The 22,528-nt window shown below is 46.2% G+C and overlaps 2 protein-coding genes across 3 annotated transcripts in view; both read left to right on the top strand.

The window, feature by feature from the left end:
* The window catches only part of Xpo7 (exportin 7), a 45,812-nt gene extending 42,550 nt beyond the window's left edge, over positions 1-3,262 (top strand). For both annotated transcript variants that reach the window (XM_041667920.1, XM_041667916.1), the window contains exons 27-28: positions 682-809; positions 1,712-3,262. In XM_041667920.1, the coding sequence (XP_041523854.1) occupies positions 682-809; positions 1,712-1,805 (222 nt within the window). In that variant the 3' untranslated portion in view covers positions 1,806-3,262. The remainder of the gene's footprint in view (positions 1-681; positions 810-1,711) is intronic.
* A 10,330-nt stretch (positions 3,263-13,592) lies between these two features.
* On the top strand, positions 13,593-20,966 carry Npm2 (nucleophosmin/nucleoplasmin 2). Its single transcript, XM_041677664.1, has 8 exons — positions 13,593-13,650; positions 13,765-13,850; positions 13,942-14,064; positions 16,503-16,596; positions 17,762-17,928; positions 18,119-18,153; positions 20,775-20,808; positions 20,922-20,966. The coding sequence occupies exons 1-8, from the start codon at positions 13,593-13,595 to the stop codon at positions 20,964-20,966; spliced, it is 642 nt and encodes a 213-aa protein (XP_041533598.1).
* The last annotated feature ends 1,562 nt before the right edge of the window (positions 20,967-22,528 follow it).

Genomic DNA, 22,528 nt, shown 5'->3' with positions numbered 1-22,528 from the left:
AGGGGCAAAGCTAAAGCCACTGAAGGTCAGGCAATGGTGACATACACCTTTAATCCCAGGATTTGGGAGGCAGAGTCAGATGGGTCTGTGTGACCTCAAGGCCACCGTGGGCTACACAAGATCAATACAGAAACAGATCCAGGTGGTGGTGGCCTTCACTTTAATCCCAGTACTAGGGAGTCATACACTCTTAATCCCAGCACTAGAGGGAATATAAAGTGAGAGGAGAGAGAGGCTTGGGCTGCTTAGTCTGAAGTCATCCAGCCTCGGTAGAAGTAAGACTTCTGTAGTGGCCTAGCTGCTTTGCTTTTCTGGTTTTCAGGTTAAACCCCAATATCTGTCTCTGAGTTTTTATTATTTGTGCTACATGAAGGAGCACTTTCCTTTAAGTAGTGAGATTCGTCCTTTTAAAGGGGAAAGTTGTCCCTAGACATCAAAGGAGCTGAGACCTAAGCTCTAGATCCAGCTGAGATTTTCCTGAAAGGGGATCTGAAGCCCGATTTGTTAGCACACACTTACAACCCCAGCACTTGGGAAAAGGAGGTAGATCCAGAAGTTCAGGGTTGTGATGAGTCAAGGGCTTGGATTTTAGAATGTAAATTGAATTGTGGTAGACATTACCTTCCTTGGAGAACATTCATCTGCCTTCTCTCATTTTCTGTTTTACTCCTTGACCCACAGTATTTTTCTGACCTAAGAAACAGCATTGTCAATAGCCAACCACCAGAGAAACAGCAGGCCATGCATCTGTGTTTTGAAAATTTGATGGAAGGCATTGAGCGGAATCTTCTGACGAAAAACAGAGACAGGTAAGTATCTGGATCTTGCCAAGAAGTGTTGTTATTTTTCAGACCATTGAAACAAGGGCAGTTCCATAAACATCTCTGTGATCTACCTAAAACAGTGCTTGTCTAGTAGAGAGGCAAGCTGCGTGTCGAATTTCTCCATGACAAGTGTTGGTAGTAACTCAAGTAACCCAAAACGTCTAAAGTTATGTCAGTATATGATGTTGAAATTGAGATGTAAACTTTATTTTACTAAATCTTTAGAGCCATATATAGATTACACATACCTGAACTGAAATGACTAAGTTTTTGTCAGAAACACCAAATCTGAATTACATTTTATAAACTTAACACAGATTGATAGATTCCTGTACCCTGGTAATGCAAAATATATTTCTAAGTTTTCTAAGAACTTTATTAATTTTCTAGATTATCTTCATTATTTAATTTTAATGAAAACATTTTGACATAAAATTTGTTAGACTAATGGGGAATCAAATTTAAATATTATTAAGTTTGATTCAGCTCACAGTCTGACTGCTCACTAGCCATCTGGTTAGCAGCTTCTATATTGGACAACATGCTCTATCTATATTCCTGGTCTTTTAGCACTGAGCTTCCTAAGGTTAATTCCCATCTCTTGTCGAACAGTTATTGTTGCCTGTGATGATACCATGAGCCCAATGTGGCCCTCCCAGCTCTGGTTTGACTATCTCTGGCCTGCTGTGAAGTTGCCAGGAAAAAGTAGAAGCATAAACAAGGCCACCTTTCCCTAACAGTCTTAAGACTAAAGTTAACTGATTAGACACAGTTCCTGTGTTCTGCTTCTCAGTAGCTATTTCTGTGCCTAGGAAAACTAACATTTCAGGCAAAGACCTCATTTCTGCCTCTCCCCCCCCCCCCAACCCCATGCATTCTCTCTGCAGGTTCACCCAGAACCTGTCAGCATTCCGTCGAGAAGTCAACGATTCAATGAAGAATTCTACTTACGGAGTGAATAGCAATGACATGATGAGCTGACAACTCTCAGACTCTACCTGTACAGAGCAGCGTCCCTTTGGTCTGGTCCAGAGGTTGAACAGTTGCAAGGGAGAGGGCCTGACTGATCCCAGCTCCTTCCTCCAGAGGTGTGGGGGAAATGGCAATGGTCAACTAGCTATTTCCCCAGGAAATACGGGGGTGTGCGTGCACTCACTAAGGGGCAGGGCACTGCTGGTTCCTGGGGGTCTGGGTGGGAAGGGTGGTGGGAGGAGACAGAGACACAAGCATCTGAGACTCCAGCCCCCTCCTGGGGCCACCCAAGCAGGGAGAGCCCAGTGTCCTGCCACAACCTGCCTTGTATAAACATGTACATTTTTTCATAACATTTTGAACAAGGTTTATATTGACTCAAGTTTAAAAACAAAAAGTGTGACTGAAAAATTTTTACAGAGTCTAGTGCACCAATGCTGATGTGAGGGGTTATGTATGGCGAGTGAAGAAAATGTGTATTGTGGTGGCCTGAAGCTTTATTGGACAAGGATGTGTGAAAGTGCAGAGATATATTTAGTGACACAGTGTAGAGAGGCAAAAAAGGAAAAAACTCCAAATGTATATTTTTTCTTAATGCCCTTTTCCCATCCCCAATGATGCGTTCCTGTTGCTGTATTAACCCTTGTTATTAGGAACTCTGAGCCATGGGGGAGCACCATCCTCCCATCCATGGATGCTGCCCTGGGTCCCCCAGCCTCCTGCAGTGACACATAATTCCATAAAAATTTCTGATCTGCTTATCTCCATCCTTTCTCCCCATTTTACTAACCCTCATCCTCAGACAGATGCCTCTTGCTGTTAAAAATTGGATTTATGTTTTAGGATTCTTGGTCTCTGTAAGGGAGACGATGGAGAATTGAGCCATTTGCTCTCTTGTTGAGCAATTTGCATGAGTCCACCAGAGGCCTGATGTGTGTGGCCATAACTTTGTCTTCCCCAGCCCTTGAGGCAGTGTGTGTGGATGTATGTGTGGATATTTATGTATGTACCCTGCACTCATGAATGTATGAACTGGAGGAAGTTACTACAGAGGAGGGGTTCTTAATAACAAGGTCTACCTAGCATGAAGTATTTAACATTCTCCCTTGAAAAATATACATTTTATAAAATAAAAAACATAATAAATGTTTTGAATATTAAAAAAGAAAAGTGAACCTACAGAGGAAAATTCAATGGAGAAAGCTATGCCTTGTACTTTTCCACAACTGTTGCTGCTAGTTGTACACATCTCTAGTTCAGCTCTTACCCATGGGACATTAATCAATTAGGTTTTATTTTTCTTTTCTTCAACCCTCACAAACAAGCCTGTTGATTTTCCTTCTCCTCTGGCGACTGTGTGGTGAATCTTTTCTTGGGTGATCAGGTTGCGGATAGACTTGTAAGGGTGTTTGCTGCATACAGTGTAAGCATTGTGACCGCCAATAAACTTCAGTGGTTTCTACTGACATGGTTTCAGCAGTCTAGTGTAGTGTGTCCAGGGATGTGTCTCAATTAAACATGGAGATATTTAAACAGCCATGCTTTCTTTTCTAAAAGCAGTGGATACAGAAGTCCCTCTGCCTTATAAAATTAACTCAGACTGTATTTAACTCACTTCTTTAAAAAGTATGACTGGGTCAGCTGACATACTTGACATATAGTGTTATATTCTCCAGAGTTGTCCAAATGAAGCCATTCTTCCTCTTACCAGGTAATGAAATGACTACCTGCATATAAGCAGTAGCTGAAGAAAGCTCCTTTTTGTTAGTTCTTCCATCTGCTTCTCTGATATAGGCTGGGCAGATGTTTCCCCTGGAATACCACAGAATGCACAGGCTAGAGGAAGCGAATAAAGAACACTAGTTTCTAGGGTTTATGATGCTGTGCTGCACAGTGCTTTCAGTATGAGGGATCTCCATTGCCAGGAAGTATACTTGTCAGAAAAGTACAAGACAGTCGTGTGCACAGCCCCAAATGCCAATCCTGTGCACATCCTTAGGTGTACTAGTTAGTGCCTTTCTTGCTGTTTGAGCCTTTGGGAGTCGGTACTGCCTGCTTATTCCTAAAAGGCAAAAACCTATGTTTTCATGTTTATAAGGCAAGTAGAGTGTCAAGAATTTTGAGGTAACAGTTGGTCAACAAAATCCCAGTGTCCTTTCTTCTTTCCCACAAAGTAATCCCAAAGGCAAGAAACTCACTAGGGATGACAGTGTCTCTGTTGCATCACAGCGGAGTGTCTATGGCTAACATCTTCCACAGCCCCACCAAACTTTGTAAACCTTAAGGTTGTTACTCTTCAACTGACAAAGTTTCCACCCTGCTGTGGTATTGAATGTCTTTTTAACCCTAGCAATTGGGAGGCAAAGGCAGATAAATTGAGGCAGGACGATGTCTCTTAAACACACACAGAAAAAATGAAAACGGGGATGAATTAATTCAGGGTAGTCCATGAAGGCTACACGGCCATTCTGGGCTACATGATTCTCTCTCTTTCTCTTTCTTTCTCTCTCTCTCTCTCTCTCTCTCTCTCTCTCTCTCTCTCTCACACACACACACACACACACACACACACACACACACACTTTAATAGTTTCATGGGATTCAACCTAATATGAAATCCAGTTGTCTTTAACTTTCTATCTTAGTCATAGAAACTATAGGTATCTGTGCTGTCCCTGGACACTCAGAGCAAGTGTCTACATAATGATTCCAGAATCAACTTTTATGAACACCTAAGTACATAGGTGTTCTTGTACTTTGATGATTTTTAATTTTTATTGTGTCATATATATTTGTTAACCCAAATAAAGGTAATATTTTCCTACTAAATTGCAAACCAAGGAAGGGATCTTACTCAGAGTTGAAATGTTAGGTTTTTAAATTTTGTTCTTTGATACATATACTCATGTAGGCCAGGTTAGCCTCAACTTGTGACCAAGGCCAGCCTTGAATTTCTGGGCCTCTTTGGCTTCATCTCATAAGTTCTGGTGTTATATTCAGGTGCCTCCATGCCTGGTAGGCTTTGAAATTTTAAGAAGTAATGATTTTGCAGAGTGTCAGTTTTCTAATGGAAAGGGACAGTCTGCAAAGATGCTCGGCATATATGACTTTATGACAGAAGAGGGCATCAGATCCCAATATAAATGTTTGTGAGCCGGGCGGTGGTGGCGCACGCCTTTAATCCCAGCACTCGGGAGGCAGAGGCAGGCGGATCTCTGTGAGTTCGAGGCCAGCCTGGTCTACAAGAGCTAGTTCCAGGACAGGAACCAAAAGCTACGGAGAAACCCTGTCTCGAAAAATCAAAAAAAAAAAAAAAATGTTTGTGAGCCACCATGTGGTTGCTGGGAACTGAATTCAGGACTGCTGGAAGAGCAGCTAGTGCTCTGAATCGCTCAGCCGTCTCTCCAGCACCCATATTTACACTTTGAAGACTTCATAAAGCACTCAACACACAGAAGCACCTAGTAACCTAATCCATCTCATCCCTGGGTTACAAAAGAGTGCAGTCTGAGCAGAGGAGAATCACTTAACACTGCTACTGAACCACAAGTTACACCAGTGGGATTCAAGGTCTGGAGAACAAGCCCATAGGATTAAAAAAGAGAGTAAAAGCCAGAGATGGTGGCTCATGCCTGTAATGACAGTGATTAAAAGGATTCCCATGAATATCAAACCAGCCTCAACTACAAATTGAAATCCTATCCTGTCTTGGGACAGTGTTGGAGACATGGTCAAAAGCAGTTAACTGCTCTTGCTGACAATCCGAGTTCACGCCCAGCACCTACATCAGGCAGCTCACAACTGCCTGTAACTCCAGTTCCGTAGGCTCCAACTTCTGGCCCTTCACTCAAATGCACATATATACATACTTTTTGTAATTAAAAAAAAATTTTTCGAGACAGGGCTTTTTTTGTGTGTAACAGCCCTAACTGTTCTGAAACTTGCTTTCTAGACCAGGTTGGCCTTGAACTGAAGTCTACCTGCCTCTCCCAAGAGCTGGGATTAAAGACGTGCACCACCCACACCTGGCTGTAGTTCAAATTTTTTAAATAAATGGCTAATGGACAAAGTCTTAGGAAAAGCTCAGAGGAGCTTAAGCGTGGTGGTGCACACCTGTAACCCACGCAGTAAGGGAGCTGTAGAGGAGTTAAATCCTGATTGTGAGTGCCTCTCCCCATCCCAAAACTCCCACCAGGAAACACAACAGGTACTCCCCACAACTACTAAGGGCGAGAATATAGTCTTAGAGTCAGAAAATACATACCTCCCTCCAGCTCTCAAGAGCAGTTAGTAGTAAATCGTCCAAAGCCCAATTCAACTGGAAGATCAAGTAACAAGGGGGGAAGTGAAAACACGGAACACAGCCAGCCATGACTTCATCTGATTAACCACCTCTTAAATCCAGTCTGGGGCACGAGTCACAAAGAATATTGAATTAGAAACTTTATTGACAGGCTATAAACACTGCAGCAGAACCGTTCCAATCTAGACAGGTTCAACAGCGGCCTTCGCAGCCACACCTTTCCACGTGCCTTTTTCGTCTGCAAAGCCAACTTGTCAGTAGACTATACTCTGCTTATCTGCAGGCCCAGAGACCCAAAAGTCCTCCATCCCCTCCGTCCCCATCCCTAAAGTGTTAGGGCCCATTTGTTTGTTTGAGATAATCCTAATCTTGTCTTGTTCCTTATCTGTCCCAACAAGCAAACAAAATGTGCTTCCAAGCCAGGACCAAAGGATCAGGTCACATCATGATGGATAACAAGGATGTGGCTTATGGGACGCCGTTGCGTTTGCTACAGACAGTAGGCAGAGGGTGGAAAGTAGTACGGAAGTGAGTGAAGTCCCAGCGGGGAACCCAGCTTCACCCGCTGCACCTGACACCAAGCAGAGCAGCTGGAACCAAAACCTGCAGGTGCACGGCCCCGGAAGTGATCCGGCGCGTTCCTTGCGTCAGAAGGAGACGCCGCGCCTAGGTTGCAACCGGGCCGCGCAGAATCCCCAGTTCAGATCCGGTCCTTGTTCCGCGCACGCGCAGTAAGGATTTATGCGGCCGGTGGTTTCTGGCTGCTACCGAGGGGCTAACCAACGCTGGGAAGACCATTCTCTGGGCCCTGTGCTGGCAGAAATCTGAGTTCATTTGCATAGCGTCCTCTATCCTCAGCGGTAGTCTCAGAGTCCCTGTCCCAAAGTTGGAGTGCTGAACCTGTGGAGGAAGTAGCCGGCGCAGCGGGGGTTCTGCGTAGTACTGCTCCCAGGGAAGCCCTCCCTGACCAGATCAAGAAGGCGCGACAGAAAGGCGTGAAACACCTTCCAATGACTAGCAGAGATAATATGGCCAGAAGGAATAGTGCAACCTTATTTTGTCTCGGTGAAGAATTGGCCTGTAAGAGGTTGGGCTTTGATCCAAAGACCGGCTTCTAAACCTCCAAAGACACCTCAGCAAAGCAGCTCTGTAACCAGTCCCTAAACCAACCAGCCTAATGGAGAGGACGTGTGAGCCCAGACGAGGGCTGTGAGAAGTAGAGGAATCTTGAGAGGCAGGTCAACACAACTTTGTGACCCCCTGGATCTGAATGATTCTCCTCTGATTCCCTAGTTCCAGAATGGAGCGCAGCTGGCTGGGAAAGAGGAAGCACTGGGCAAAACCAAGGCGCAGGTTGTAATGTAGCGCATACTGGGGTGAACCTGAGAGAAGACCCCACTCCTGGAGATGTCAAAACATTTCTGCAAAATGAATACCAATCACACAGAAACTCAGGAGGAAAACTTCGTTTTATTAAGCAAAAATTCCTCAAATACAAAGACCAAAGACATTAAGGAATAAAATAAAAGAATGTTTAGGGATCTGGGGAGATGATTCAGCAGTTGGAAAGCAGTAGGTGCTCTTGTAGAGGACCCAGGTTCAATCCTCAGTACCCACATAGCGGCTCACAACCATCCAAACCTCCAGTTTCAGGGACCTTGAATAGGTCTGACCTCTAGCCAAGATGTGCACAGACTTACAAAATATCCATCCAGATAAATTATTTTTAATTTAAAGCTTTTAGAGTAATATGAATTTAGATACATTCTTACCAAAATGTAAATGTGTCAAAATCAACAATTTGTAAAAAAAGAATAATGCGAAATGATTACGTGCGGCTGAGTCTAGGATGCAAGTTTGATTTAACTTTCAAGAATAAGAGACCGTGAAAGACCCTCAGAGAGGACCTTTCCTCTCTGATGAAGACCCCAGAACCAGCACACTCCGAGACCAGGCCACAGGATGCAATTAGCAAGAGGTTTATTGAGTAAACACAGGTACCTGCGGGCAGCAAAGTCTTTCAGAGGACTTGCCCGCCTGCAGACTGGGGGGAGGTCTTTTTATAGGGAAGAGCAAAAAGCAAGTTTACAGAAGCAAAAGCATGGTTATCGGTCCATCGGAATGAGGCGGGGCATGAATGGTTTCCTCTCTCAGCATGGATGCCTGGCCTATCTTATAGATATCCTGTTTTGCAGTCAACCTGCTTTGTTGATGTCCTATCTTATTGACATCCTGCCTTGCAGTCTTCCTATCTCATAGACATCCTGCTCTCTCAAGCACAAGGGATGTTCTTACGAGAGCAGGCTAGCTACTGATCTGGAGAATTTTTTTTAAAGCAAACAGGACGTTCCCCTGGGAGCATGCTAGCTGCGGGTTTTGAGGAAGGGTTCTGTAGGGTCTTTCAACTGGAGTGATGGCTCGGCAGTTAAGAGTTCTTACTGCTCTGCCAGAGAGCACTGGGTTCAACTCCCAGCACCCACATGGTTGCTCACAACCATCTGTAACTCCAGTTCCAGGAGATCTAACTGCCCTTCCTGGCCTCTGTGGGCACCAGGCACTCAGGTGCCCAGATCTACCATACAGACAAAACACCCATCCATATAATTTTTTAAAATATTCTATAAAAAGCACAAATGCAATACCATATAAACTAAGGAAAAATTAGAGACCATCTCAGTAGATATAGAAGTAAAATGTGAAGAATTTTTTTTTTTTTTTTTGATTTTCGAGACAGGTTTCTTGGTAGTTTTTGGTGCCTGTCCTGGAGCTAGCTCTTATAGACCAGGCTGGCCTCAAACTCAGAGATTCACCTACCTCTGCCTTCCAAGTGCTGGGATTAAAGGTGTGCACCACCACTGCCTGGCTATAAATTTCTAAATTCATGATATCTTGCTTGGTTGGCAGAGTACTAGCCTAGCACTGGGTTCAGTCCCTAGTGCAACATAAAGTCCACCGTAGGGATTCACATTGGAAATGGAGGCAGAAAGATCAGAAGATTATTCCCACTGAGTGCAAAGCCAGCTTGGAATATATGAGACCTTATCTCAAAAACAACTCAGCAAAGAAGGAATAGAAAGAATCTTTTTGTGAGTGGCGATATTGGGGAACAAACCCAGGGCCTTCTATGCGGTACTGAGTGTAATCCCAACACACATTCTTAACTTAAAAGGTATGCAAAAATCTTACCAACAGCATATTTGGAGGTGAAAATGAGATCTTTCCCCTTAAAAGAAAAAGCTATCTGTGATAACAATGACCTGCAATTCTAACACTTGGAAGACTGAGGCAGGAAGTTTCAAACTTCAAGGTCAATGTAGGAATATATATACATTATATACATATATACGTATATACATATATACGTGTATATATATTGTGTCTTGGGCAGAAAGAGCCAGAGGGAAGAGGGGAGGAAGGAGGCAGGCCAGGTGTGGCAGTGCACACTTTTAATCCTAGCACTTGGGAGGCAGAGGCAGGTGGATCTCTGTGAGTTCGAGGCCAGTCTGGTCTATAAGAACTAGTTCCAGGGCTGGAGAGATGGATCAGTGGTTAAGAGCATTGCCTGCTCTTCCAAAGGGTCCTGAGTTCAATTCCCAGCAACCACATGGTGGATCACAATCATCTGTAACGACATCTGGCGCCCTCAACTGGCCTTCAGGCATACAGACAGAACATTGTATACATAATAAGTAAATAAATATTTAAAAAAAAAAAAAGAACTAGTTCCAGCAGGACAGGCTCCAAAGCCACAGAGAAACCCTGTCTTGAAGAACCAAAAAATAAATAAATAATAATAAACCCACTGGAACTCAAAAGACAGAGCGATACCTAAAAGTCAATTGTTTGCTCATGGATTTTTTTCTTTCCAGGCTGTTCTACAATGGCTTTCTTTATGGTTTTTCATACCAATGTGCAGCACTTTCTTCTCATTTGTTCCTCTCCCACATGTCGCTTCCACATCACCCAGGGAACTAAAACCGCCAGTTCCCTTTCTTTCCTACAAAAGCCAGTCTTATGACATGCTTCTTTAACCTGCCCAAGACCCTCGATTTGCCTCAGTTTGTTTTTGATCACTGTTGGGGTTAATGATGGTTATTTGTACGTACTAAAAATATTGAATTAAATTTTAAAAGATATAACATTTTTCATGGCATCCAAGAACATGAAATATATATGAATAATTTTATATCTAAAAGCTATTGAATAATGCCAAGATGGATTAGACTGTGATGTGTTCATAACTCGCTGACTCCAAAATCACTGTGATGTCGATTGTCTTCTTGGTGGGCTTTTTGGTGGTTTGTTGTTATAGAGACAGAACACAGGGCTTCACACATGCTAGGCAAGCACTTTACCATGAAATTACATCCTCTAGACCTGACACTGATCTCTGTATTCAATAAAATCTGAAAGTTTTGGCTGGGAAGTGGTGGCACACACCTTTAATCCCAGCACTCAGGAGGCAGAGGCAGGTGGATCTCTATGAGTTTGAGGCCAGCCTGGTCCAAAACTACAGAGAAACCCTGTCTCAAAAAACCAAAAAATAAATAAATAAACAAACAAACAAACAAATAAAATAAAAAGATGCCGAGATGAGTGGACAAAGGAAAAGGAAAGGATGGGCTTTTTCAGAACTGGTGTTAGAGGAGCTGGCTATGCATTTGGGGGAAAAGCAGGAAGTGAAACGTCAACATTGAACCTTTCCTACTACATTAATAAAAATGAACTCAAGCTGATGGGATAGCACAAGTCTGGAGTCCCAGATACTCTGGAAGCAGAGGACCAAACATTCAAGGCCATCCTTTACATCGTGAGACGTTATGGAGTTCATGACCTCTGGGGAAATCAATCTGAATTATTGGTTCAATCTATTAAAGCTGTTAGCAAGACAATCTCTGAGCCAAGGTTGGGATTGCTTCCTGAAAGGGGGAGAAGGGAGAACTTTTTTTTTCCCCCGGAGCTGAGGACAGAACCCAGGGCCCTGCACTTCCTAGGCAAGCACTCTACCACTGAGGTAAATTCCCAGTCTTGAGGGGAGGATTTGTAAAGGTAAAAAACACAAGAAGACCTGGAGCATCTGCACAGGCAAGGCAAGAGCTGTTCTCTGTCAGAACAAGTAGTCAGGGTGACCACAAAATAGTGCTGAATGCCTACAGAAGCAGGTTCCAGAAGTCTAAAAGCAGTATAGCACAACTATATATGTATCCTTGTTTTATATGATATGTGTTTGTGTGTGTGTGTGTTTTGTTTGTTTGAGACAGGGTTTCTCTGTGTTACCCTGACTGTCCTGGAACCCGCTTTGTAGACCAGGCTGGCCTTGAACTCACAGATCTGCCTGCCTCTACCTCCCAAGTGCTGGGAATAAAGGCATGTGCCACCACACCCAGCCAAGATTGTATATTTTTGCATGGGGGTGACTAAATCAGGGTTCCTGGGAACTTATCTTCCAGGGACTGGAGTCAGAGACAAGCGGTTAGTGGGTACCAGGATGGATGCCTAGCGTAAAAGGGAGTTTCTTTAGCAATCATGACACCATCTCAGAAAAGTTAACTCAAAATATATCATACACCTAAGAGTCAAAGCTAAAATTAGAGTCAGGTGTGGTGGTTCCTACCTATAATCCCAACACTTGGGAAGGAAGGGCAAAAGAATCTTGAGTTCAAGAACAGCCTTGCCACATAACAAGACCTTGTCTCAAAAAGGAAGGAAAGAGCTGGTTATGGTGGCGCACACTGGTAGGATTTGCTGAAGGAGGCAGAAGCAGGAGGATCACGAATTGGAGGCCAGCCAGGGCTACATATTTAAAAAAAAAAAAAAGGAGCCAAGTGGTGATGGCACACGCCTTTAATCCCAGCACTCAGGAGGCAGAGGCAGGCAGATCTCTGTGAGTTCGAGGCCAGCCTGGTCTACAAGAGCTAGTGCCAGGACAGCTAGGGCTGTTACACAGCGAAACCCTGTCTCGAAAAAAGGAAAGAAAGAAAGAAAAACAGAGAGACAATACATAATTTGGAGTGAAAAAAATTTTGGAATACATATATTTGGCACAGAACAAATATCCAGTATATATCAAGCACCTCTGGGGGCTGGAGAGATGCCCCAGTGGTTGAGAGCATTGGCTGCTCTTCCAGAGGACCCGGGGTTCAATTCCCAGCACTCATATGGCAGTTCTTACCTGTCTGTAACTCCAGTTCCAGGAGATCTGATGCCAATTCACATAAAATAAAGTTAAATAAATTTTAAAAAAAGAACCTCTATAACTCAATAAGAAAATAATCTCAAATAACTCAATTTTAATAATTGAGCAGGCATTTTGAAAATGTCAGTTTGCTCATAACCAACAATCACTAATATTCAATATATTGAATAGTATACATCCTTTATCATCAAGGAAATGCAAATGACAAACTAAAATGAAATACCACCATCAGGCCAAAGATAACCTCAGTGGGAGAACCTTTCCTTGGAGGGAAAGAAAAACTAAATGAAAAACACCCTCTAGAACGGCTAAATCTAAGAACACCAGCAATGCCACACGTTGGCAAAGATGCGGAGCACCTTACAACTTTCAGACCCTGTAGGTAGAAACGTATGGCGGTTGTCATTGCTGGTGTTTCCTGCCAGAAGACGGTGTCTCCAAGTAGCAAAGATATCCTCTCTCTTGGTTACCTCAGTAAGTCCCCACTGGCTGTGAACAGTGGTTCTGGCCTAGGGCCTCTTTCTAGGCCAACAGCAGCAGCTTCACCTGGAAACTAGGAAATGCACATTCTCTTGGCCCCACCTAGCCAGCTCAATGGGAAACACTGGAGGTGATGCTCAACAGTCAGGTGCCAGGTGATTCCAGCTCAGCAGGGGACTAAGGAAGGAAGAAGGGCTACCTCTTTAAGGCTAATTGGGTACCTCCCCTCCTCTTCCCCAGGCTTCTTAACAGCCTGGTGTGGGAAGCTGGTCCTTAGGTGAATCTCTGAAGTCAGATGAGGACAGCAGTTCAAGGTATGACCCACGCCTGGAGCACAGTAAGCTTGAGCAGGGGATGAGTCGGACTTGGAGCCAACTGGACACAACCCTGGTGTCTGCTCCCTCACCACGCTGGGGTTCTGGGAGGGGCCCCAAGGCTGTCAGATAGTCTCTCTGCAAGCTTCCAAGCTTGGGCTAGACAAAATCACCATTCTCTCCACTGATGTTTTGAGTGTTTGTCTCAGATCTGGGAATGCTCTGATCAGGTCCCCGGGGAAGAGGGGCGGTGGCGGGGGGGGGGGGGGGGTGGGGTGGGGTGGACGACTTGGCCTCTAGGGGTTTTCAATGGCTATCGGCTATAGCCATAATTCCCCAGGCCTCAAACAAGTTTTCCTTACAGAGAGACGGCTGAGAGCTTAGCTTCTGCATTATTCAGGAGATAGAATAGCTCTGCTCCAAAGCAGAGACCCAAGACCCTGCCTTACCCCTGACTCGCTTCTGTCCCCCAACACCTGCATCAAGCTACCCAGGAAAGCTCCATGAGTTTCCAAAGCACCAGCAGTGGGACGGAAAACACACCAAAGACCATGCTTTGGGGTAAGGGTAAGACTGTCCCCAGCAAAGGTGGAATGGGGTTGCTGGTGAACCGTGCCCCTGATGTGGGGGAGCCCACGAGCCTCCCAAACCCATGCTGCTTTCTTCTCCATGTAGGCGGCGAGCTCAATCAGGACAAGCAGACTTGCACCTTTAAACCCCAAGTGGAGAGGAGGGACAGCTGTAAACTGTTGCTCAGCACGGTGGGTGTCTCCCCAGGAGGGGAGGAAGGCTGGCACAGGAGTGGTTCTCTGGTCTCAACAGGTAACAGCTTTCTCCCATCATCCTTCTCAGATCTGCTTGGGGGAGAAAGCCAAAGAGGAGGTGAATCGCGTGGAAATCCTGCCCTCAGCAAACCAGGAAGACAGAAAACTGCCAGTCACCATTGCCTCCCTGAAGGCCTCTGTCCTGCCTATGGTGAGTCTCTCCCTTCGGGCCCAAGGAAGCTATCTGCTCTAGCGTCACCCTTCAAGGGGCCTGGACATAAATGGAGGTGCCTTCATGCCCTGGGCTTACAGCCATGTAGCATGACCCTGACCACAGTGGACAGCCATCCCAATTCCCGCTTCCCAGAAGCAAACATGAACAAGCCAAATAGCCTCTCCAACAGGGTCACGTTTGAGCTGTTTACTACTAGTCAGCGAGAGCTTGTTGGGAGCTGGTATTTGGCTCGTGTGTCTGGAGAGGCTTTTCCTTCTAGCGATGAATCTCATGGTGTCCCACAGTGAATTATTATTCGTGAATAACGGCAGGTTTGTAGTCTGGAGGTTTTAAAAAATCCTTCAGGGGTGGGGCAAGTGTGTGTTTCCGTAGCACGCGTGGTGATTGGAGGACAGCTTTCCAGGAGCTGAGTCTCTCCTGCTGTGGGTTCCAGGAATCGAACTCAGGTTGCCAGACTTAGGCAGCAAGGGCTTATACCTGCTGAGCCATCTCGCCTGCCCTTGTCTGTTTGAGACAGGCTCTCATAATCTCCAAACTATAATTTTCTGGCCTCACCTTCTCTGGTGCCGGGATTACAGATAATATGCCAACACACTGGGCCCTTTTCCCTTTTCTAGAACCTCACTGCCTTGCCCCATGGGCTCGGACTTTTGGTATAATACAAATGCTCCCTGACTTAAAACTAGGTTTGTAAGTTGGAAACTTTCACGACTGGGAAAAGCATTTACTATGCTCATCCCGTGACGCACCCTAGTTTAGCCCCCTGACTTGCTGTAGAAGCATCATTTGTTCGCCTTTGAGAAAGCGGGGTGGGGAGAGCAGAGTGTCATGAAGCTCCTTGCCATGGCCCTGACTACACAGGCTCCTATCACAATTGTCACTGGCCTAGGAAAAGATCAAAATTCAGAATGCAGATGTGTTTTCCATCAAATGGGTTTAACTTTCACTTCACCGTAAAGTCAGATCTCCAGATTGGGAACTTCAATTAGATAAATGTGAGCTGACGGTCTTTCCTCTTCCTTGATTTGAGATGACTCTCCATGAGATGATTGACAGATACCCTTCACCAAATGAATGAAGCCCCCATCTAGTCCTCCTGGGCTTTAAAGCTTTTACTTTTATTCATGAGTAGGGAGTTTAAACGTCATCAACTGCTTTTTAAAAGAAGATTTTTACTTATTTCTATTTTTCCTGTGTGAGTGTTTTGCCTGCGTATGTCTGCACACACATTTGAACCTGGTTCCCACAGAGGCCAGAGGGGGCCTGGGAACTGGAGTGGCACGTGGTCGTGAAACACTGGGTGGGTGTCCGCCCCTCTTGAAGAGCAGCCAGTCCTTCTTTCCAGCCCCTCAAATGTTTTTGACTCCCTTGATCCCAGGTCCTTCCTCCACATCCCATTACCCTGTACACATCGTCATGTTGAGAGAATAGCATTTGAGCCTTTTGGGTCCTTTACTTAATCATGTGAATTCTCGATTCACTTTAATACATTGACATCTTTTGGGGGGGTGCAGAGTTTGAAGACAAGGTTTCTCTGTGTAGCTACGGCTGCCTTGAAACTTGCTCTATAACCCAGGCTGGCCTCAAACTCAGAGATCTGCCCACCTCTGCCACCCGAGCTCAGCTTGACATCTTTCTTCACTTAAGGGTTCCTCTGGGGGGCTGGAGAGATGGTTAAGAGCATTGCTCCTCTGGGTTGGGGGGTGGTGAACATGGCACAGCTCACATGTGGCAATCAGAACAGCTTTGTGGAGTTCTTCTCCCCTCAAGCCTGCTGTGAGTTCAGGGCCTGAACTCAGGCTGCCAGGCTTGCTCAGCAGGGCCCTTTCCTCCCTGAACACCTACCAGCTGAGCCATCTCACTTCTTCCTTTCCTTTGTTTTCATTTTGTTCTTGTTGTTCTTTGAGACCCAGTCCAAAATGGTTTCAAACTGTCAGTGGTCCTTCCGGCTGTCCCTCCTCCCAAGTGCACCACAGAATTCCTTTTTGTTGTTGTTTGCTTGCTTGTTTGTTTTTTAAGACAGGGTTTCTCTTTGTAGCCCTGGCTGATCTGGAACTAGCTCTGTAGACCAGGCTGGCCTTGAACTCACAGAGATCCACCTGCCTCTGCCTCAGTGCTGGGATTAAAGGTGTGCACCACCACCAGCTTTTTTTTTTTCTCTCTCTCTTTTCTTCAGTGAAAAACAGAAAAGAGAATAATTCGGTGTGGCCATATTGTGAAGCGGATCATTTTGTGTCTGGGGTTGTTTTTGTTTTGGATGGTCTCATGTCACCCAAACTGGCTGGAACTTAAAATCTTCCTGCCTTTGCCTCTTCCATGCTGGGATGACATCATGGTGTGACCAGCCCCTACCAGGGGGCCGGGTTGAGTTCCCTGTGTCTCCTATGTTGCTCTGATGTCCCTTCCCACCACAGGTCACAATGACAGGTGTGGAGCTTTGTCCCCCAGTGACTTTCCGGCTCCGGGCTGGTTCAGGACCTGTGTTCCTCAGTGGCCAGGAATGTTATGGTAAGTTGAGGTGTCCTGGGTACCTGAGGCCTTAGGAGAGTCTTGACTTTTTTTTTACGACTCCTCCAAGGGCAAATGACTGCCAGTGAACTAGAAGGCCGTGACAGGGCTGTAGCCTTAACTTTTCACTTGCCTCTCCATGTTTGCTGTGGGCCTCAGGCCTGAGCTGTATCCGAGAGTGCTGTGGCCCTTGTTTCAGCTTCAGAGACTATTGCAGGATAAGCAGGGTCTTCCAAGACTGGCCATGGTAGCCGGGCGGTGGTGGCGCACGCCTTTAATCCCAGCACTCGGGAGGCAGAAGCAGGCAGATCTCTGTGACTTCGAGACCAGCCTGGTCTACAGAGCTAGTTCCAGGACAGGCTCCAAAACCACAGAGAAACCCTGTCTCGAAAAAAAAACAAAAACAAAAAAAAACAAAAACAAGAACAAGACTGGCCATGGTGACACAGCCTGGAATCTTAGCTCAAGGCCAGCCTGGGCTACATGGCGAGACCCTATTTGGGAGTATTTCCAAGATGGCTACTAGAAGGCATGAAGCTTATAGCAGTAGCATGGCCAACAACACAAGCCACCTGCCACGCTGTCACCTCTTAAGATCCCCCTCACAGCCTGGTGATAGTAACACATACTTTAATCCCAGCACTCAGAATGCAGAGGCAGGTGGATGTCTGAGTCTGAGGCCAGCCTGGTCTACAGTGAGTTCCAGGACAGCCAGAGCTATAGAAAAACAAACGAATAAAAAAAAAAAAAAAAACAAGAGGATCCACCTCACATTAGACACCACCTCAACATGACACACTGAGGACCAGGTTTCTAGTACATAAACCTTGGAGAGCCAAGCCATACCTTAACCCCACCATCTACATCTCCTTCCCTGCTTGTCTACCTTTAGCCTTGTCCCAGTCAGTTCTTAATACACATCCTCCTCCTGCCTGCCCTCCTTCCCTTAGTCTGCATGGAGACTTCCTGTCCCCTGCTTCACCCTGGGCCCTACCGGAGGAAGGGACAGAAAGGATATGGCTTGCTGCCAGATGGTGGTCGCGTGCTTGCGTGGGGATAAACTTAGAGCAGAAAGGGATGGTGGGGAAGGAGCTAGGCATTAACTCAGATGTTCTGGTTTCTCCCCACCCTGCCCTATTCCTGCCTACCTACCATGCCATTACAGAGACTTCAGACCTACCCTGGGAAGATGACGAGGAAGATGAGGAAGAGGAGGGGGAAGAGGAGGAGGAGGAAGAAGATGAAGATGTGGATTTGGATTTATCAATAGAAGAGACACCTACCAAACAAGTCAAAAGGGCTGCTCCCCACAAGCAGATGAGCCTGGCTAAGGTTTGGGGAAAGGAATGAGATTGGGTATGAGGATCCGAGCTAGGCCTCCCAGGTTGGGCATTTGGTGCCAGCTAAGGCCACCACCACTGAAGTTCTACGGGTCTGAGTTGGAACTGCTCAGTACTCGAGTGTGTTCTGGTTCTAGGTCTTGGGGTTGACTCTCCAAATAACACTTGGTTTTTATTTCCAGAAAAAAAAGCTAGAAAAAGAGGAGGAGGCAGCAAGGTAACTCAACACTGTTAATTCCCCACCATGGTCACCACCAAGGATTGCAAACAAGGCTTCTGGCATGTTAAGCAAACAGGGTACTATTGGGTTACAGCCCCAAACTTTGTGTTTGGCTTCGTTTGGTGCTTTGTTTTGTTTGAGACAGGGTATCAGTAAATTGCCCAGCCAGGCCTTAAACTCACTGTATAGCCCTGGCAGGCCATGGACATATGATCCTCTGGCTTCAACCTTCCTAGGAACTGGGATGACAGGCCTGGGTACCAGGCCCAGCTGAAACAGCAGAAGGTCTTCTGTGAGATAACTAGTCCTGGGGAGCAGCTATAGGCAATGTGTTTCCACACATGTGCACGTGGGGATCCAACAGCTCCAGAGGCTGACACAGCCCTTAAAGCATGAATAATCCTTCTGACCCGACTCTACCTGAGGTAACTCCCCCACCAAAAAAAAGTTCAGGATCTACACTCAAACTCAAACTGGCCTTACCTGACCATCCTGGAAAGAGTGGCATTCTAACTGTCTGCCAATGAGAGTTGACCAAACAGTCTCCTATTAATTTTTTTTTTCTTTTCTGTGGAGTAAGTCAAATGGAACATATGTTGTCTTTGAAAGCATGCTAACAACCTAGAAAGGGACATAATTAAGAGAATAGAGCATGGGTTTGGGCTCATTTGATGTCTTGTATTTTAGAAACAGCTTGGCTAAAGTTATACAAAAGATTAACATTGGGTGGGCTGGAGAGATGGCTCAGCGGTTAAGAGCATTGCCTGCTCTTCCAAAGGTCCTGAGTTCAATTCCCAGCAACCACATGGTGGCTCATAACCATCTGTAAAGAGGTCTAGTGCCCTCTTCTGGCCTGCAGGCATACAGAATATTGTATACATAATAAATAAATATAAAAAAAGATTTAACATTGGAAAGTAATGAAAAGCATAAGTAATTTTTTGTCTGTTTGCTAAATTATGTGCAGTGAGTGAGGTTAACATTAATTTTATAGTAAAAAAATCTAATATCAGCTCTTCTTTAAAGTATATTTAAGGGACAACTTATTCATCCAGATCGGACCAATTTCAATAAAACACCAGTCTCAGGACGCAGAACAATAAGCCACCAAGACTAGAGACCTCCACCTGAGAAGGAACCAAGGCAAATCCCTGAGGTTCCCAAGGCTGTGGAAGCCCCCTCTGCTAACCAGAAACTCAGACTCAATCCAATCCAAACCTTCGTCCAACTGGAGAACATTCTAAGTCCCTTAACCAGCCAGCGCCATGGGGACAGCAGGGTGCATGTAAAGATCAGGTACCTGAGGTTTGTCGAGATAAAACACTTGAGCAGTTTAAAGGGGTGAATGGCAGACTGGATGCAAGGATGGCAAATTCTGGAAAAAAAAAAAAAGAAAACTGAAAGAAAGGTGGAGACTTTTCCTCTCTGCTTACATCAGCACCGAAGTCCCAAGGCAAAAGTGAACTTGTCTCCAGGATGAAAGCCAGTAATGGCAGCGCAGCAGGCAGGACCATCAACAAGACACTTATGACACACACCCCAGGAACGTTTCAGAATCCCTGGAGTTCTGGAGTCTCTTTGGTTTGTAACTCTGAGGACAAATCTCTTCATTCCCCACCACGTAAGTCATGTCAACAAGCCTCTTAACTGTACCAAGATCCCGTCCAACACAGTCTAGAAAAACAACAGCCTCAATCTGCCTGTCCTATGATTGAAAGGAAGGAAGAAAAAGAAGAGACCAAAACATTTTGACGCTGAGCGTGGTAACACATGCCTTTAATCCCAGCATTCAGGATGCTGAAGCAGGTGTATCAGTTCTAAGCCAGCTGGGTCTTCTCTATAGGAAGGATGTCCAGGGCTACTGATAGACCCTGTCTCAAACAAAATGCATTTAAGTATATATATTGTCTATTGAACCTATACCCCTGTACTTCCTAACCATCCCTTTTATACCATCCCCCTCCCGTTATAAAAAAAAGGCTTTTTTGTTTTGTTTTTCAAGACAGGGTTTCTCTTTCTCTATAGCCCTGGCTGTCCTGAAACTCGCTCTAAAGATTAGGCCAGCCCCGAATTTACAGAGATCTGCCTGCCTCTGCCTCCCGAGTGCTGGGGTGCACCACCACCATCAGGTGATAATGGTATTCTTTCTCATACCTGAAAGAAAAACAATAGGAAGTCTAAGAAGAAAACACTCTTAAAGAGACAGAACAGAAAAGGAAACAAGCAAAGCTGCGGCTGAGCTCAGCGACAGAGGACTTGCCTAGCATGCTAGAAATCAAGTCTGTTCCCTTCCCGCAACACCGCCAAAAATTAGATTCAGATGTGGGTTGGGGATAAGGTTCAGTGGTGGAGCGTTTCCTTTGAATGCATAAAGCCTTAAGTTCAACCCTTAGCACTGAAAAAAAAAAAAAAAAACAAAAAAAAACCAACACAGGAGGGGACAGAACAGCAGGAGGGGGAGCCAGGTGGAGAGACAATCCTGCAACTTTAGCTGTCTGAGTCCGCCCCTCTCTAGATGAGCTGCCCCAGCTCTGCTCCTGCTTGCAGCTGTTGGGAGGGATCATCTATGGCATAAAGCTCCACTCTCTCTTGCCCACTCTGTCCCTATTCCTTTCCAGGCCCGGCCCTCCGGAAAAGAGCCTCTGGAGGAAGGTGGTCCATGAGAAGGTGAGCCTTGAGAAGGAAGGCTGCCAGGGAGGGAGGGAGAGAGGGAGGCAGGGAGGCCAGGGGGGAGAAAGACTCTTCAGTCTCCCTCATCTGCACAGGGGAAGGCTACACCCAAACCTAGGAAGTCAGCATCCAAGAAATGAAGAGCACCTTGGTATCTCTCAAGTCCCAGAGAGGTGACGACCAGCTGCTCTGGTGCAGGTGTCCAGCCCCTCCACCTGAACCTAAATGTAATAGTGTTGTGGGGGCCACACAGGAGCCCTACAACCTGGCCTTTCTGTTCTTGGAGAAGAACCCCCACAAGTGTGCATAAGCCACAATAAAATTTGCATGATCAGAATCTCCCTCCGTCCTTTCCCTGGGTGGATCTCCTTGTCGCTGCACTAGCTCATGTGCCCAGCAGAGGGCAACCGCGAGCAAGAAACTGGCCCCAGGTTGCTCTTCCTGGTTTCCACCCCAGGATTGGGTAAAGGCCTAGGCATCTGGCCTCTGCCCTGTCCTTTGTGAGCTGGGGCAGGTGAGGTTTAAAAGTATAGAACTCTGGGACCCAACCAGCTTTTGCTACCAGGAAGGGCCTGACCCAGGCCCAAACTGCTCCATTTCTCTCTTAGCAGGCAATTGTCACTGGGGGACAATCTAGGCTACTACAGTTGAGACTAGGCCCATACACTTAGCAGGACCCAGGCCTGTTCCAGGGTGAGACCAGCTAACAGTTGGAAAACAGCGGGTGGCTACTGCTTGGCTCTGGCTCTTTAGCCTCCTTAGCATGTTGAGGTAGCTTTGGAGCCTGTTCACGGAGGGTAGTCAAGACGTCATCCCAGATCTGAGTGAGACACAAGACAACCCCAGAGGCTGTGCTTGTGGGGGAACCCGTGCTCTTCCTGCCCCACCCCAGCATCCCTATCAGCCAGGTCAGAAACAAGCTGATGAAGAGATGTCCCCACGTATGAGTCCCAGGAAGTGGCTTCAACATGATTTCAGTTCCTGGGAAAAGCTTTGGAGGGAGGAACCCAGCAAATAAAGAGAACCTAAGGAGGTTCCTGGGAACAGGCAGCTGCCATGAAAGGAAGTGGGGGGAAGCTAACAAGGCTGTTCCTGTGAATCTGGCTGAATGGAGGAAGGAGATGGCTCCAAGCGTCCACCCAGAAGGAAGGCAGCCATGGCAGCAGGAGCTACAAGCCTAGGGTATACAGACTGTCCCAGACTTGCTCCTTTAGCCATCACAACCATCCCCCTATGTGGGTGATATTAGCTTCACTTCCTAAAGGAGAAAAGCAAAGCCGAGAAGCTAGCAGTCTACACCTAGGTCAGGGAGCAAGAGGAGGAGCAAGGGTGTCCGGCCTCAGAAGCTTTGCCTTGAGCACTCTACCCATGAGAAGGTTTCCTGCCAGTATGCAGGAACTCTTGTAAGCTGAGGGAGGGGGCTAGAGGGCAGTCCTCTGTGTGAGGGAAGCCTATTTGGCCAGGGGAAGACATAGCAGGGACTTCCCTCCTGCGGCCCCAGACAAGGCTCTACACATAGGGCACTTAAATATACCCGTTCCACACATGGGGCTGACCAACAGATACAGCATTGACCACCTGCCTGGATTTGCAGGCCTGTAGCAGGGTCAGATATCAGCCCACATTGCTAGGGGTGCCCTTTGCCCTGACCCCACTCCCAGCCCCAGTGTTCCTACAGGAAGAGGATGGCTAGGCTGAGGCC

Source organism: Microtus oregoni, unplaced genomic scaffold, assembly GCF_018167655.1.
Source record: "Microtus oregoni isolate MIOR12 unplaced genomic scaffold, Mior012 000001F_ref0000356, whole genome shotgun sequence".
NCBI classification, from domain to species: Eukaryota; Metazoa; Chordata; class Mammalia; order Rodentia; family Cricetidae; genus Microtus; species Microtus oregoni.
Note: the sequence above shows the minus strand (reverse complement) of the source record. Positions and strands in the feature narration are given on the sequence as shown.